The sequence below is a fragment of the Notolabrus celidotus genome, chromosome 20, assembly GCF_009762535.1.
Source record: "Notolabrus celidotus isolate fNotCel1 chromosome 20, fNotCel1.pri, whole genome shotgun sequence".
NCBI lineage: Eukaryota > Metazoa > Chordata > Actinopteri > Labriformes > Labridae > Notolabrus > Notolabrus celidotus.
In genome coordinates this window covers 23,589,572-23,606,252 of record NC_048291.1, presented here as the reverse complement: position 1 = coordinate 23,606,252, position 16,681 = coordinate 23,589,572, and the positions used below count along the sequence as shown (strand labels likewise).

Genomic DNA, 16,681 nt, shown 5'->3' with positions numbered 1-16,681 from the left:
CCTCACTCAGCATTGCATGCTGTAAACACCCGCAGTAGCTCTGGCAAACCTCACAAATTCAGTAACAGCCACCGGTAACCATTTGATCCTCACACTTAACCACATGAGCACTAGTCCTCATACACACACATGCACCCACACACACAAACAACATACATGCTGCAGGAGTCTGTGTTAAATTGTATCTTTTAATCTGACTTATTTTCAACTTTGGCAAGTGGGTCATCTGTGCCCGGGTTGTGCCCACAAGAGTCAGAACAAATCACAATTGGTTTAAGTTGTCGTTCCTCTGAATACATTGAAGCATAATTTGATCCAATTAGGTAAATAAATAAACAATATGCCTTCTGTTCCACAGCCTTAATGCACTTATAATGCATTCCCATCCCCCTTCCTCCACCCTGCTTCTAGATATGTGATGGAGGGTAAACCCAGTTTATGCCCCTTTTATTTGCTAAGAGTTCATTGATGTATTTTTAGAATAAGCTGCTTTTATTGTTATTGTATTATATTTAAACCGATTACTTGTTTATGAGAGAAGAGCTTTTAATTGAGTTATTTGATGACTTGTACAGATCATGTTTTAAAAAGTAGTTAACTGGCTTGGGGGTACGTTGTCACTTAAAGAGTATGATGATGTAATATAATTTAAATGATGCTTCACACAGAATTCAACCCAGAGAATCACTATTAGACCTTTTTGTGCATTTACATTTCAATACAGCATTCTTCACAGTGAGTGCTGGGGTATTTATGTACCTCTCATAGAAATTGCATTGAACAATGATGTGTGAGTTTGGCAGGTTAATGAACAAATATTCAGGTTTGATAAAAAAAAAAATGAACCTACATCCCTTGAAGCATCAGTGCAGGTCAACAATGATGAGTTTGTTGTTCCACCATTTTATTTTCTCCCTCTCTCTTCTGTTTTTCCTCCTTTTTTCTGGCTGTGTGCGCTCTAGCGCGGTGACAGATGGCGGAACCCTCCTCCTCCTCCTCCTCCTCCTCCTCCACCACCACCACCACCACCTCCTCCCTGTCTCTCTCGCGCTCTCTCGCGCTCTCTCGCGCGCTCGCTCTCTCGCCTTCTCCCTCTCCCTCCCTCTCTCCCCCCGCGGGCAAATCTCTCCGAATGCGGGCGCATGTCAATCACCGGGCTCTCATGTGATGGCTCTTGCCGGTGACGTGCCAGCCATATGGGCGCTGGCATCACAGCCTTAGCTGGTATGTAACCTCGTCCCCGGTAGCTCACGGTTGCCACACGCGCACTCACACACACACACACACAAACATACACACTCACACATGCATGCATGCATACATGTACTTACTCTCTCACGCATATACACTCAGAGACGCCGAGACGCACGTTCGTTCACAAGCTACGCTCATTGGAGTGCGCGTGCTGGGAAGAGAGGCACCCTAAAACAACTCGTGAGTGCCAGTGAAAGAAAGCCGCGCGCTGCTTGCACCCATACACTGACAGGGAGCGTTGGTTCGCTCACTCGTGCGGTCCCAGAAGATGGTCTGAAACTCGGGCGCGTTTTTTTTTTCCGCCCATCCCCTGTCAAGAGCTCGTGCCGAGGTAAGTTGGAACATAAACAACAATAGCAAAAAAAAATTCAGATTCTGACATACCCGTCCAAAATGGAGGAGAAAATTAATCCAATTAACAAATGAGCACCAATAGGAATGTGCTCTGTGCGTTTTATATAGTTTTATTACCAGACGCCAATTTTGGTCAAATTTTACGCACAGTTTGGAGGCTGTGAGGACAGCCTATTTACACTAAAACCAAATGTATTGTCTACTTGTATGATTAGGACTTTACTCTGGGTTGTTGGCTTCTGATCCACGTGCCTACAGTCTGCTTAAATCTGATATTGGCACAGCTCTACAAAAAAATATATTAGAAGTGGATCTTAGATTTCCATCTAAGCGCGCTTGTACAAATTCTTCCTCACTTCCCCGCTTCCCCTGCGCGTGCCCTTCAACTTTTGACATCCAGTCTACCTGGACCATAAAAGCAAGGATCAAATACCGGACTCTAGCCAAAAGGCAAGCGACTTCAGGACCCTATTTCGCTCCTTCAGGATAATTTCCAAGGAGCTGTGTTGAGGATTGTAGTATCCCATGCAGCAGCAGCAGCGCCGTAAGGCTGTAAATACATCACATCGGACGCTAATTTGATTTAGAGATTCCTGCGTCTGGACCCGAGAATCAGAGAAACAAAAGAAGATGCAAGATCAGAATTTCTGCGCAGGATTATGTTATCAGTCCGACTGCCTCGGAGAAGGACGTCCTCGAGCTTAATGGGAGATTTATTGAGGATTTTGTCGATGATTTTCACGTTCCTTCTCAGAGCAAATGAAAGGGTGGGACAACGCCATTGATCTGACAGGCAGTGTGCACCATGATTTATCTCTGATTGTCTAGTTTTATCTTCAGCGATCAATCTCGACATAACATTTTTTTAAACAACACGGCCGATGCTGTCAGTGTAGACTGTCTACTGCAGGGGGTTTAGAGATTGGAGAGCCTGATTGTGTTTAGGCGAGTTGTGTTTTTATATTTAACGAGGGCTAAAGGCATACAAGCGATTTCCATCTGTAAATGGTTTTCGCAAAAGTGCTCGGAAATCACGCACTCGTGCATACTGAATTATGTGTGAAATCTATTTCGTGTTAGCTGCATGCTCTGTTAATTAAACGTTGTTGTGTTTTTTTTCTTCTAACTGAGCAAACCTCCTGAGCCTGAGATTTAAAAACTAGATTTTGCCCCTGGCACACCCCCCGAGATAATTAACCAACCATCACAGACTACCTTACGCTGGGCTGCAAGTCATTCTGCTGCTGCACTATAATAATAGGACATGTTAGGGAGGAAGCCAATGGAGGTTTATTGAAGCTGTCAAAGATTACATCGTGTCTGGTTTTGTGGGATGGGACTGCACTCACTAATCAAGTGGTAGGACGATGAATTTGTTTCTTTTTTTTAAAGACAGATTAATTAGCATGTTTGTTTGATTGTTAAATCTTTTCAGTTGGATTTAATTATGTTTGGAATTAACTGAGCCTATGTTTTGAGGTATTTAAAAAAACATTTTACAAACTTTTTTTATCCCTGAAAATGCGTACAAATTTATATTATTGCATTAAATCTGGAATAGACCTTAAATTAATTAATGTGTGATTTTTCAAAGGGTATAAACTAAAGTACAAAAGGCCATGGCGTTTAAAATGTGCTCATATATCCTTTTTACAGCTTGAGTAAGGGTTTGTCTGTAAGCCTTAATTTAATAATCAGCGTGGCTTTAAACGGAGCTACAGCCGATCAATTAAATAAAAATCCCTTTGCCTCCTCTGAGGAGAGGTGTGTGCTGTGGATGAATAGTGCTGGAATGCAGCCAGGAGTGTATATGGGCGTCAGGAGGAGTGAAAGTGGGGGCCCCCATGGGACCTGTAATGTGGCCCCTGCCGCTGGGACCCGCTGCGAGAGGACGCGACAGGGCACACGGTTGACAGCAGGGAATTAAATGGGGATTCGTCTGGCTGCAGCCCAGAGCAAAGCTTTAAAGAGATGACATTTTCACTATTTCTATTTGCCACAAATGTGCACGATTTGTTCAGAGGACGTTTCTGAACAAAAGCTCTAGGAGTTGATTGTGATTTAAGTAAGATATCTCACTGAAGTCACACATAAGCAGTGACTCGCTGATGATGCTCTGCAAGGCCCAATATTCGAACACTGATGTAACGTGTCAAAATTGTCTCTTCCCCCTGACAGTTTTTTCTGCTGTTCTTAAGAATGGAAGACAAACATGTATATCCCCAAAGACATGCATTCTATGTATGCCTAATGATTTGAAGGCCTTATATTTAATTTTCCCTTCTCTTCTCTTCAGAGCCACCATGTTGACGAGGCTTTTCAGTGACCCCTCGCTGCTTCCCGATGTGCAGAAATACTCCAGCTGGGCGGAGGACAGCGAAGAAGAGGACGGAAAAGTTAAAGATGAGGACCAAGATACGCAGGACGGAATGGACGAGTCTGATATGATGGGAGACAGCAGGACGCACTCCGAGCACGCAGGAGAGGATGATGACGAAGACGACATGGAGGAAGATGATGATGGAGAGGATACAGAGGGTGATAGGCCCAAGAAGAGGGGCCCAAAGAAGCGCAAAATGACCCCGGCCCGGATGGAGAGATCCAAGATGCGGCGGACAAAGGCCAACGCACGGGAGCGGACCCGCATGCATGACCTAAACTCTGCGCTCGACAATCTGCGTAAAGTGGTGCCCTGCTACTCCAAAACACAGAAACTCTCCAAAATCGAGACTCTGAGGTTGGCCAAAAACTATATCTGGGCCCTTTCGGAGATACTGCGCTCCGGAAAAAGGCCTGATGTTGTGGCCTACGTCCAGACCCTTTGCAAGGGACTCTCCCAGCCCACGACTAACCTCGTAGCGGGATGCCTGCAGCTGAACTCCCGTAACTTCCTAACCGAGCAGCAGTGTCAGGAAGGCGGGAGGTATGGGTCCGGTTCCTTCTCGATGCATTCCTACCCCTACCAGTGCGCACGTCTCTCCAGCCCCCACTGCCAGCCGGGCTCGAACTCGCTCCCGCTGAGGACGCACGGCTACAACTCGGCCTACGACTCTCTGTACGGTGGGAGCGGATCCCCGGAGTATAACAGCCCCGAATACGAGGGGCCTCTCAGCCCGCCTCTCTGCGTCAACGGGAACTTTTCCCTGAAGCACCAAGGCGCTGCGTCCCCCGACAACGAGAAGGGGTATCACTACTCTATGCATTACTCCGGCCTGCCGGGCTCCAGAGCCAGCGGGGGCCACAACCTGGTGTTCGGTTCTTCTGGATCCCGGAGCGGCATTCACTCTGAAAACGTCCTGCCTTACCACGACATGCACTTACACCACGAACGGGCCCCTGTGTACGACGAACTGAACGCGTTTTTTCACAATTAGAGAACCAGAAGCCTGATGTGCGTCTCTTGCAATCATCAATGAATCACGGCACCATTTTGAAAATTCGAAATTATGCAGAGACGTTTCACTCGTTGCCATCAGTGTTTTCCTTTAATTTAATCCGTGTCATTTTTTCGTTTTGCTATAGTCAGCGATGTAGTGGAGGGTAATCCATCAAAACAGTATTCTCAACAAATGTTCCCAGCTTTTTTTAGGGAGAAATAATCCTGTAAGAGAAAATGTGATAAGCAAATCTTACCAACACCTACGATGAAAAAAGAGTTTTAAACTATCAGTGTTTTTAAAGTGTGATATGTGTTTGTATCGGTGGTTATTCGCATTTTTAAGACCAGGAGTCAAAGTTTACCCACTTACTTATTAACCACTACATCACTGGCTGCAGCTCCACTTTGACATTGGCGGAGGTTTTCTGATAATGTGAAAAAAAGAATCAATGAGCAAGCTAAAAAAAGAAATCACATATTCTTATTCTCTCCCTTGTATGTGCGAGATTTGGGAGGTTTAGTAAATGATGCAATCTAAAGAAATGCAGAGTGAAAGGCTGAGCTGAAATGTGCTCGTTGGGTTGTTCTAGAAGAATCTGTTCTCCGGCAAATCAATCGTTTCGCATCTATGCAAAACCCAACGAGAGAGAGAGAGAGAGAGAGCACAGCGCGAGGCAACAAGGCCCGAAAGACTTTCATCAGCACTGTGGCTGCACGCACGGCTGCGCGCGCGCACACACACTTGCACACACACATACACATGCACACGCACACACTTTGGAATTAACACCCAACGAATCTGACAATGCTGGGCTGCCAAAATGGTTTAATTTCCCCCAGAAATCATGAAAACAAAATAAAATCAGACATTCTCATGTTCCTTTTTTAATTCTTATTTATTCATCTTATTCTAACTGAGCCACTGCACAGTACTTTGAGTTCAAATGCATTTTGGTTCAATATTTCGTTTTGATTTGAAATGTTGAATAGTTATATCATCATCATTATTATTATTACCATCATCATTATTATTATTGCACGTATTTATTGTGTTGTTTTGTAATTAATGTTAATAGTCAATGGAAATGAAGGGATCCCATGTGTTGCTGAGCATTTTTTTTTCATATAATTCAAGTCTTTCAACTTTGTATTAAACCAACTGTGTGGTAAAATAAAAATGACATTAAATGAGACTGTGCCATTTCGTTTTTATACGGTTTTCCTGTTAAACTTACAACAATAAATGACCATTTGATTCATATTTAGTCATTTAATAGTAATTGGAAGGATTACAGGGTCGCAGTTTAATTCATTTGAGAAAACACAAGCCTGCCCCAGGTTTATTTTAGAGTAAGGATTTAAAACTGAGCGGGCTGCTGCCGCAACCTGCAGGAGTTCCTCACAGAGCCTCAGGGCCTTTATCTAATAAACTGGGACAAGAGGGAGAGGGCAGTGTTGCCATTTTTCTGATGATGTAAACTGGTGCCAATGTATCATTTCTGCTTGGCAGACAGTTCAGATTAGCAAAGCAGTCTTTAAAACATGCATGGAATGGTTTAAATTGCACTCTTTTGGGTAATAGGTCTGTACTGTAAATGTGGATTCAGCGACAGGGGGGTACAAGTCTAATTAGAGTCTGGACACCCTGTGTATCAATACAAACAGTGCAGGTTCAATGAAGCCAAGCACGAGTTCAAGGTCGTCTCTAAGATAATGTTGGTCTGCTTCGTCTTCTCTTGACCGTTCAGACCACACGCGAGGAGGAAATGCGTTTCAGCACCGCGGAGAGCTCCTGCAGCTGAAGATTCAAGTTTAGTAGCAAAGTTGGTAAAATTCCAAATAATGCAAACGTATAGAAGACAGCACGGAACATTTAAGGAATGAATAAGCTTGCAATGGAAGGCTATAGAACGGGGAACAAACTTAGTAATTAGGCTACTGATCAATTCTGTCCCAACATCAGAGGAGCACACACACAGGTGTGTCGGCATACATGACATGTAAATGCTGAAGAAACGATGGCTGCAAATAATACAAGGACATAGTCCTATAATAATAAAGGCATATATATATATATTTTTTTTTTTTCGATGTCCCATAAAATGAAATCAGTGTTGTATTAATAATAGGCCTTTTAATTCCATAATGTATGGAGAAATATAAAAAAAAAAACAATAAGGCACTGACTGAACTGCAGCTTTAATTTCAGTACAACACAATGTAAATAACATTAAATGAAAAATGTCTTTATTTTTTATTTCCATCTTTCCACCATGCATTAACCATCACATATAGATTATAAAGTCGACCTCCTTTCACAAATTCAACTCTTATTTATGTCATATTTATGACTTACACTCAAATCATGGATTCAAGATAGTATGAATGTTTGGATTAATTTTTTTTCTAGGCTGTCTAAAAATTACATACAAGTTTATTTAACATAAAAACACATGAGCTATCTTAATGGTGAAGGTCAAAAAATGACCCTTATGAAAGACAGAATTTTTAAACAACAATCTAGCAGAGAATTGGTGACCACACACAAACACACACAAACACACACAAACACACACTCACACACACAGTGCAAGGGGCAGCCGTTGCCACCCCGGCTGGGTTTGGAGCGCTGCCCCGGGACCCATATGTTCCCCAAAATGTCCTGGGTGCTCTCTGTTGTAAGGACACACAGGCTTTGGGTGGCGACTGATGATAACTATAATACTGGTATCAATATCAATTATATATGCAGTATCTTTTATCTGCTTATATCCGATCTTTTTAAAATAAAACTGCGTGGGCATCAGCTGTGGATTTCATCCCAGAACGTCCTCTGGTGCTGTAGTTCTCATTATCAACTAAATATAAATGTTTGAATAGAAGTTAATCTTCTCATATAATCTGCTAATAACTTCCTGTTTGTCATCGTCTGCTAACACATCCTTATCCAGGAACTTAATCTCTTTATATTAATCCATAAAAAGGATGGCAAAGACGTCTTTTGTGTTGGACATGTTAAAAGAAATATACTTTGTTAATTAGTTATAGATTTAAATGCCAACAATTCATTAGAACAAGAGTCCACATAAGGTCAATAACAGAATAAAATGCATTAACCGATTTTGTTGGCAGTTTAAGAGAATACTTAAATATATTTTTTAAATACTTTGCAAATTTCTAAAGCCTGCTGATCCACCCTATAAAATATTAAAAGACAAATAGAGCTTTCTGTCAGGACATCTTCAGTTTCATTGGAACAACATTTTGAGTCAACACATGCATTGATCCTACTGCTAATTTAGTTTTACACATAATAACAAAATAATTGAAATGCAAACAATATCAACAAAAAAAAAAAAAACTTCAACACCGTCATTCTGTGGAAATGAGTCTTTACGGAAAAGTGCACTAAATATTATAACATAAATTCAAATCTGGGAATAAATCCGAATAACTGGCAACGTCTAGTTTTTGCTCTCGTTGTTTTATTGATTAATTAACCTTTGATCTGTAAGTTAAATATAAAACTACAACTTTAAATTAAACACGTTTTTATTTTGGCACGCGCCTCTACCTGTGAACGCATTCATTTGGGGAGTCCTGGGTGGGAATCAAACCTGCAGCTCTGCAGTTTTGGCTGCAGTGTTACACTTTGTGCTAGTTTAGGCCTCTGTTTTCTTTTTGGCCTCATCAGCAAAGTAAAATAAGTTGCATGCATTTCTGCAGGAGCAAGCCCAAAAGTGAAGCAAGGGAGCAGTGGGAGAGGGCATCTATTAAAAAAAACTCCCCGACCCACCCCTCTACACCCAACACCACCTTCTCCCTCCACAGTCCGAAGAGAGAGAGAGAGGGAGAGAGAGAGGGAGAGAGAGGCTGGCAGGCTGGCGGAGGAGAGCCGTGCCAAGTCCCTTAATGTTCCCCAGCAGCAGCACCAGGAGCTCCGGAGAGGACAACCCAGTGTGTGCGCCAGTGTGCCAGTTCACCGGGCCAAAGTGGCACTGCTGGGAGGAGTCAATGTTTCTTTCCTAATTTTTGCAGCATCTGTTCATTATCCAGGACGTTTAAAAACGAGAGCGCTCATCCCGAGTAACCCCTTCGCCTCGCGCACGCACGCCCTGACACACAAACGCACACTGACACACATCAAGAAGGCGTTTTGGGAAGAGTTGGCCTATGCATATTGTCCTCTGAGATTATTTTGTACAACAGCTCGAGCCATGAAAAAAAAGACGTGTTGCGTCTGGTAATTTGCAACAAATCAAACTAATGTCACAAATACGCGCACACGGACAAGAAGCACACAGACTGAAGCCTTAAATAAAATATAAGAGTATTTCTTAAATCTATAAAAGTTGGTTAAAGTTCTTTCTTCAGACTGTAAGAGAAAAGAAAATCTGAAAATATTTACAGAGAAATAATTCTACATTTGTTGTGCAAACTTATCCTTCAGTCATTCTTACAAACCATTCCTCTGCTATTCTTATTTAGTCCTGAAGGTATCAGTGTGTGTGTGTGTGTGTGTGTGTGTGTGTGTGTGTGTGTGTGTGTGTGTGTGTGTGTGTGTGTGTGTGTGTGTGTGTGTGTGTGTGTGTGTGTGTGACTGTGAAAATATGACGGGTTTCACAGGTGTTTTGGAAATTAAACCACCACTTGAAGTACTACAGTCATCCCTTAAATTTCTCACTACTTCCTGGAATTTTAATTTTATTTTGTCAATGAATCCTTTAATACTTAATTTTCCATAATTTTGCAAATAAAAGTCTGACAAGTGACACTTACAATTGCCGTCAGTTTGTCTTAAGAGGAAAAAAAAAACTTCCGGTGACACTCTGTGCTGCACTCAGGATGAAAAAGTGAGTGAATGAATCTCGCTGTTTAAATTATCATCTTCATGCCCACTCCTTTTCTCACTCAACTTGGTAGGAAAAAAATCAAGTGTTTGTCCGACATAACAGTCAATAGTGCGATTATCAAAATGTCACAAGTACTATGGTGTGAATTCTAATTAACGTCTAGCAAAAAATAATAAATGAGGGATTTTTCAAGATGCAGATATCAGATAACGATATGGGTATGGAATATAAAGGGAGGGGGTATTTAGGATTCAATGCAAAGGTGGGAAAGGTAATCAAGTCAGGAGATTTTGAGCATTTGCAATCTGCCAGAGATGGGAAAACAAAGCAGAGGAAATGCAGAATTGTTTACAAAAAACTAACACACACACACTCACACTGATCACTCGTGCATTTGAATTATATATGTCCACAAAAATTGCAAAAGCCCCATGCTACATTATTAACTTCTCTGGCATCTGCACACATGCAGTGAAAACTAAAATGTAACACATGTGTACAGAGGAAACAATCGTGCAGATTCAGGCCAACATCTCTGCCAGCCTGTATGCCAGTGCCCCCACACTGCCAGACAAGGGAGCGGGGCCTGTCACTGGCAGTCCATTCAGAGGAAATTCCACAACATCTGTTTGTTATCACACAATGGGGCACGGTGCGGCACGGGCACTGGGGCAGACGACGAGGCAGAAGCTAAACTGAGAGAGTGCTACCGCTGGAGGTCCTGCCAAGGGATAGACGAGGGCTTCAGGAGGAGGAGGAAGAGGTGGGATGGAGGAGGAGGAGGAGGAGGACAGGAGGTTGGGGGTGAAGGGGGCAAGGAAGAACGGGGCAGGGGGGAGACAGAGGTAGAGATCCGGGTGAGCGCCAGGTAGGTTCCAGGCCTTTGGATGGGGGCCAGATAGGTTTTGCCGGGGTTTCGGCTTGTGCCAGATGTTTACGCACGCGGGGGTTGGAGTGTTTGTTCGGAGATTTGACTGCAGGGTGTGCGCAGAAAGTGCTCTTGACCTGTCCAACAGTCGTCCTCGCAGAGCCCACAGAGGCCCGGTGCGGTGTGAGTGTCCGGTGGTGGGGCGTGGCTGTGTGGCCCGTGTTTAGGAGGTTAAGTAGGAGAGCGCACGGGAGCACAACTGGATCAGAAGGGGGGGTCGTTGCTGGTCTGCACAGATGGCATGTGTGCGCGTGAGTGTGCGTGCGAGTGTGTTATGATAGGGTTGGATGATGCCCTGGTCACATGGGCAGCAGTAATTGGCCTCCATATTGACCAGTTTGCAGCGCTGGGGGGGCGGGCGGTCTCCCAGCTGGACCTGTCAGATGGCATCGCATCCACCTCACTGATCACCCCCCGGACGACCTCCGCAGCTCTCCCCGTTTGCTTTCATCTCGCTTCTCCTTCAGCCCTTCATCTCTCCTCCTCTCCGACACCTTCCGTCACCTTTAATCTCTCCTTGCCTGCCTTCATTGCCGTCTCAGGGCTGACCTGTTCTGTCCATCACCGCCAGTCTATACTTTCCACAGCTCCTTCAAACTTTGAACAAGGACTCTGAGCTCTAGCGAGAACTATCTTCTTCAAGATGAATGCAGATTTTACTGACTTACCGGCGGCAGCACTGCAATTCCCATGTCTTTATAGACTAGATGAATAAATTGACCCTTGACCCGAACAAAGCTTGCAGAGCTAACTGAACATGTGATGCAAATTTGCAAGAAAATCAATTCTTATGGTGCATGAAGTGCTAGTTAACCTGCTGCTGCTGAAACTGAGCCAGGGAAATATTAGAATGTATTATCACTTGTTGTTGAGGACAGGTTGAAATGCATGTAGATTTTCTGAGAGTGAAATCTATTTGAGTATTTTGACATGAACTGGGCTTTTTTAAATATCATGGCTTTGCTGGATAGAAACAATAATTGAAAAGAAGCAGCAGCAGTCTGAGCTGAGCATCTCAAAATAAGGCTTGGCCTTTAATAAGCAGAGATACTTTGTTTAAAGGAATTTTATTTTAGTAAGAAAACAACATCTTGACTTGCTAAAAGACTTTTTTTTGCAGTGTAAGTGTAAAAGAGACCTTTGTGTATCTGACTGACTTTAAGCGTGGTATCACCCTCCCACCCGGAGCAGTAATGGTGTGTGTTTTGCTGTGAGATGCCCAACTGTGAGGAGTTAGCGCTATAGAAAGGATCTCATCCCAGACTTGGCAGGGGAGGGTCTCTGGGTATGTCGAGAACAATCGTCTCTCCTTCGGTCCTGTCAGCCAGCAAACACAGAGAGCTGGCACACACTCAGTGGGAAAAGTGCAGGATTGACAAGAGGGACAGACACACACACATACACACTAAACACATTCACACACACTAATGCCCATCCCTGCCTCACAGTACCAGAAATGGGTTGTGATGAGGCCACTGGGGATTGTGGGATGACCGGCTGCTTCTGTGGAGTGGATGGGAGGACCTCATGAAGATAGTCTTAGCCTGTTGACAGACTGCAGAAACAGAGAGGGGGAATAGAGAGGGAGGTTAAAAAGAGGGAGAGACTAGCTAAGCAGCACAGTGTCTTCTGTGCATGTACCTATGTCAGGGGAAGCTCATGTGGGAGTGCATGCACAGTAGCTTCTGTGTGAGTTCAGTACACACTCATGTGGACAAGTGTTTTCATCCTGGGACTATCTGTGTTTCTGGATACATGTGGATGCAGGAGTGTCACTGCATGCTGTGTGTGCATGCATGCATGTGCGCCTTTACGCGTGAGCAAGAAATGAGGAGGAGGAGAGGTGGGAGTGAAGGGGGAAGTGTGTTTGTGTGTATGGAGGAGCAGGAGGAGGGGGGCATGCACGTTTAAATTCTTTGACATCTGTTCATTACAACTAGAGTGTGTTTATTTTTATACAGCCAGCCACAAGCAGAGAGCTCGACTGGCACCGCTGGTTAATGTACCAGCCCGCTATGACAGCAAAGCGAATGAAATATTAACCGGCAGACAGAAAGGATGGGGAGACGAGCAAGGACAAAGGGAGAGAAAGAGATAAAAGATAAAAATGATAAGATAATATGTGACAAAAACACACACACAGTGTCTCCACTCACGCACACACAGTCCCCATTCTGATCTAATTAAGGAGGAAGACACGATCAACAGCTCTCATTGGGAAGGCTGAGCATAACTGTACTCTGTTTGTGCTGCTGCAAGAAAACATGCCAAATGTCCCCACAAAGCAGTGATGCTTTTCATAAACTGGTTGCCATACCTTACAAATGTTAATCCTGCACATTAAAGGCATCCAGTGCAAACTGAAAGAAATTAAATATACTATCAAGCAAAACAGGACATTGCAAAGCACCAGTGCCACATTGGGTAAGCCAGAAAAGAAGCAGAAATAGTTCAAACCATGATTCAGTTTGAAGGTCACTCCCTGTTTGGGTTGTTTAGCAGCTTAATACATTTAGAGTGTCAGGTTAAGGATGCCCAGGTGGCCCATAAAACATTGAAGAAAGTCTTTTGTGAGATTTGGCACCTTGGTTGATCTTGTTTTTCTTGTACTTTTAAAGTCTCATTTTCAAAGTTATACTTTTGATTGGCCAATTTTAAGTTTGAATCTTTCACTTGTATAGTTTCTGTCCTTGAGTGTAGCAGAGAGTTGCCAAAAAGCTCAGTAAGGGGCAAGAGTATTTTATTCTAGTTCAGGTCACTCTGACCTGCTGCAAAGTCCTGGCTCCTCACCACAACAGTGATCAGTACAGCAGACCAACTAGACCCTAACAGCCCTCTAATCAACCTCAGCAACCAGACCTTCGCATCAACAAGCCCCCACAAACCAACCCCTCCCCTCCCCTCCAATCCACCCCCAGACCCACCACTGCCCGGCCCCACTCCCATGCTCCCCTGGGACGGCCTGCTCTGGAATGCCGCTCATGGGGAAGAATCTCGCTGCAGGCGTTCAATATGTCACATGTGTCTCAGAGACGGAGAGAGAGAGAGAGAGACTGAGAGAGGTGTGACAGGTATGTTGTAGTACTCTAACAAGGCACTGACAGGTCGCCTGTGTCTGTGGTTTTATATGAGTGTGTATTGTGTGATTGTGTGTGACAGATTCCCAGATTAAAGGTTTAAAGGGTTCAGATTAACAGGCTCAGGACACAGGGCCCCGCTCTGAGCTAAAGGGAATTAGGATGGCATTAACGTCTCCTCTGCACCAGCACATTAGCCATTCATTAGCGTGTGGTTGCACAATGAGTACCAGGCCGCCCCTCATTCCCCTCTGTGTTAGTGCATTCATGACAATGTTAACATGCCGGGATGCTTTGTTATTCATAGACCATTAGCATTAGCATAGTTGAACTATCACTTATCATCAGGCAACTGTCATTCCTCCTCCGTTTCTAAAAGAATATAAAAAAGCAAACCTTCACAATATCACTTTGTTCGAAATAACTGCCAAAGTAAAATAAACATATCCAAGAATTTAAGATACAATACAGCATGTACTTAATTTTTTAAGTGATGTGTATCAGTTTTTCATTATATCATGTCCAATGGGAAAAAATGTCTCTGTGAAAGCCAAAAAGCTTCTGAGCCAAAGCTGGCATCTGCCTCACACTGAACTCTGAACCATCAATGTGGAAATGTGAAGACGGCACCAAACAAGTGAACAGCATTAATCTACATGTAAGTCAATGTAGAGCTAGATCAGGGCTTTAAAGAGACACCTGTATTGTTTTTTAAAAATTCTTTTCAGAGTTAACTTCTCTTGAGCCAGCAGAAAGAATCTGCTCATTATGGTTTACTACTTGTCTGGGCAAATATTTGTGATTATATAAATGAACACTGGAATGGAACAAATCGCCAATGCCAGTTACAAATACAACAAGCCAAAGAAAAGCAGAGTCTAAAATTAAAGACAGGCTCTGATAGAAAATAGAAGTGTAAAGGTGTTCAGGAGCAGCTTGAAGTGATACTTGAATATTCCACTGTTCACTGACAATGTAGTTTGTTCTTACTGAAATAAAGATACCTTTCGTCTCTTAGATGTGTGACATATTTATATCCTCTTTCATCGCATTGCTTTAAGACTCTTAATATATTTAGATAAAGAAAACTAAATTAAAAGTAAGCAAGACAGGATCAATTTTAAACATCTCTTTGCAGGTAAGCAGAAATAAAGCAATACATTTAAGGTGCTATAATCTATTTTATCTAGGCGTTACCCAACTTTACTATGAGTGTCTGCTCAATTAGCTGTCCTGGTTCACTGTACCTGTTTTCAGCCACAACAAGTGGCCATTTTAAGACAAAAAAATACAAAATATACTGCCCATAATGTGTTTGTTTCTAAACAACACAACAGGAAGTCATTCAAAAGGCTGGAGGAGCATTTAGCAGCTGACGAGACAGATACATAAGTTCCCAGCTTGAAAAGAAAGGGAGGAAGTTGCATTCAAATTGGCCACAAACATGAAGACACTGCTGATCTGCAGCTTCTTGATGTGAGACCAAACACACTGCTTGTTATCAGGTTCAGATTTGCAGATGATTGTTCCTCTTTCTCTTGGTAAAAGAGGTTATTAGAGGTTAAAAATACATCCTTAATGCCACCTGAGGTAATTGGATGTAACTGAAATGAGGGCTTACCATGTATAAATGCTAGTGATGCCACAGTGTAAATATAGTAAAGATGATCTTAATCATTCCCATATTTCATAAAAATAGGTATCTTAATTAATGCAGCATTTTCAAATTTGATGTATAAAAGAACATATTTTTAAAAGCAAAACATCATCATCAGATCAACTTCTCAAATTCATGAAGGCCCTGCATTTCTCTCTTCTGCAAACTTTTCCATGTTTTCAGCGTGCCTCCCTGTGCCAAGAGAGATGTGAAGACATGGATTGACACACCATCTCTCCTCCAAAGCCTTCCTCCTCAGCCTCGTCAGATTAAGGGATTACCAGGCAAGGCGAGCGCTAAAGCTGGCTAATTCTCACCCAAGCATAGAGAGCTAAGGCTACCCAGAGCCCCGCAGAGCCCTGCAGAGCCCCGCAGAGCCCCACGGAGCCCCTTACTCCTCAGAGCAGCTGTGTGGTGGAGGGCGGGACGGAGCTGCTCTTCTCTGAGAAAGCAGTCGGAAAAAGAGGGAAATCAAAGCTTTACAAATTCAATTTTTACAGATGAATTTTTGGCAGAAAGTACATACCACTAATGGCTTGAACACAAAAAAAATTAGACTATGATCAATCTATTTATTGAATAGCGTCCTCTTTTCTCTTAATTAGGTTTTTAATTATTTACAAACCATTGTGATGTTATGCATTTTAGAATCTCAGTGTTGTAATAATTTCAAATTTGAAGCACACAAATGTTTAAGTTTTTGATTTGCACTGATCATGCAATGTTTAATATTTTGATAAAAAGACATTTTGTTAATTTTTTCTTTCTCCAGCATTTAATTTAATTTTCAATAATCTGCTGCTACAAAGGACCACTCTTCAAATATCATCAGATACCTTTTAAAGAGGATTCAAAGAAAGTAGAGTTGATTTGGCAAAAACAGCTGAAGGCAGCATCACAGGAATTATATGGGAATACTAATATTAATAAAGTTGTTTTCTTTATTATAAGAGGTTTGAAAACCCCTGAATTTACAGAAAGAGGGAATGAAGGATCGGACACAAGCTGCTCATTTCACTGGGCTGAAAAAAATTTGCACCGAGTTGCAGAAAATTTTGTTAGTTATTGGTTTGGAAAGTAATTTTAGCCTCTCATTTGACAGAGCTCCAAGCTATCAACCATCTACGCCAGTGCTTTAGAACAATATTTACTACTTCAGTTGGATGATGGTTGGAAATT

The 16,681-nt window shown here is 42.8% G+C and overlaps 1 protein-coding gene across 2 annotated transcripts; it reads left to right on the top strand.

The window, feature by feature from the left end:
• The first annotated feature begins 1,115 nt into the window (after positions 1 to 1,115).
• LOC117832566 (neurogenic differentiation factor 2-like) lies at positions 1,116 to 6,171 on the top strand. Of its 2 annotated transcripts, none has more exons than XM_034711755.1 (2): positions 1,116 to 1,585; positions 3,905 to 6,171. In XM_034711755.1, the coding sequence occupies exon 2, from the start codon at positions 3,912 to 3,914 to the stop codon at positions 4,980 to 4,982; it is 1,071 nt and encodes a 356-aa protein (XP_034567646.1). In that variant the 5' UTR covers positions 1,116 to 1,585; positions 3,905 to 3,911; the 3' UTR covers positions 4,983 to 6,171. The 2 variants fall into 2 exon arrangements, with proteins under 2 accessions (XP_034567646.1, XP_034567647.1); XM_034711756.1 differs by having other exon boundaries at positions 1,186 to 1,224.
• Positions 6,172 to 16,681: the final 10,510 nt, after the last annotated feature.

Bases quoted from the DNA above. Each gene is read 5' to 3' on its own strand.
- LOC117832566 (XM_034711755.1), top strand. From the start codon at position 3,912: ATGTTGACGAGGCTTTTCAGTGACCCCTCGCTGCTTCCCGATGTGCAG.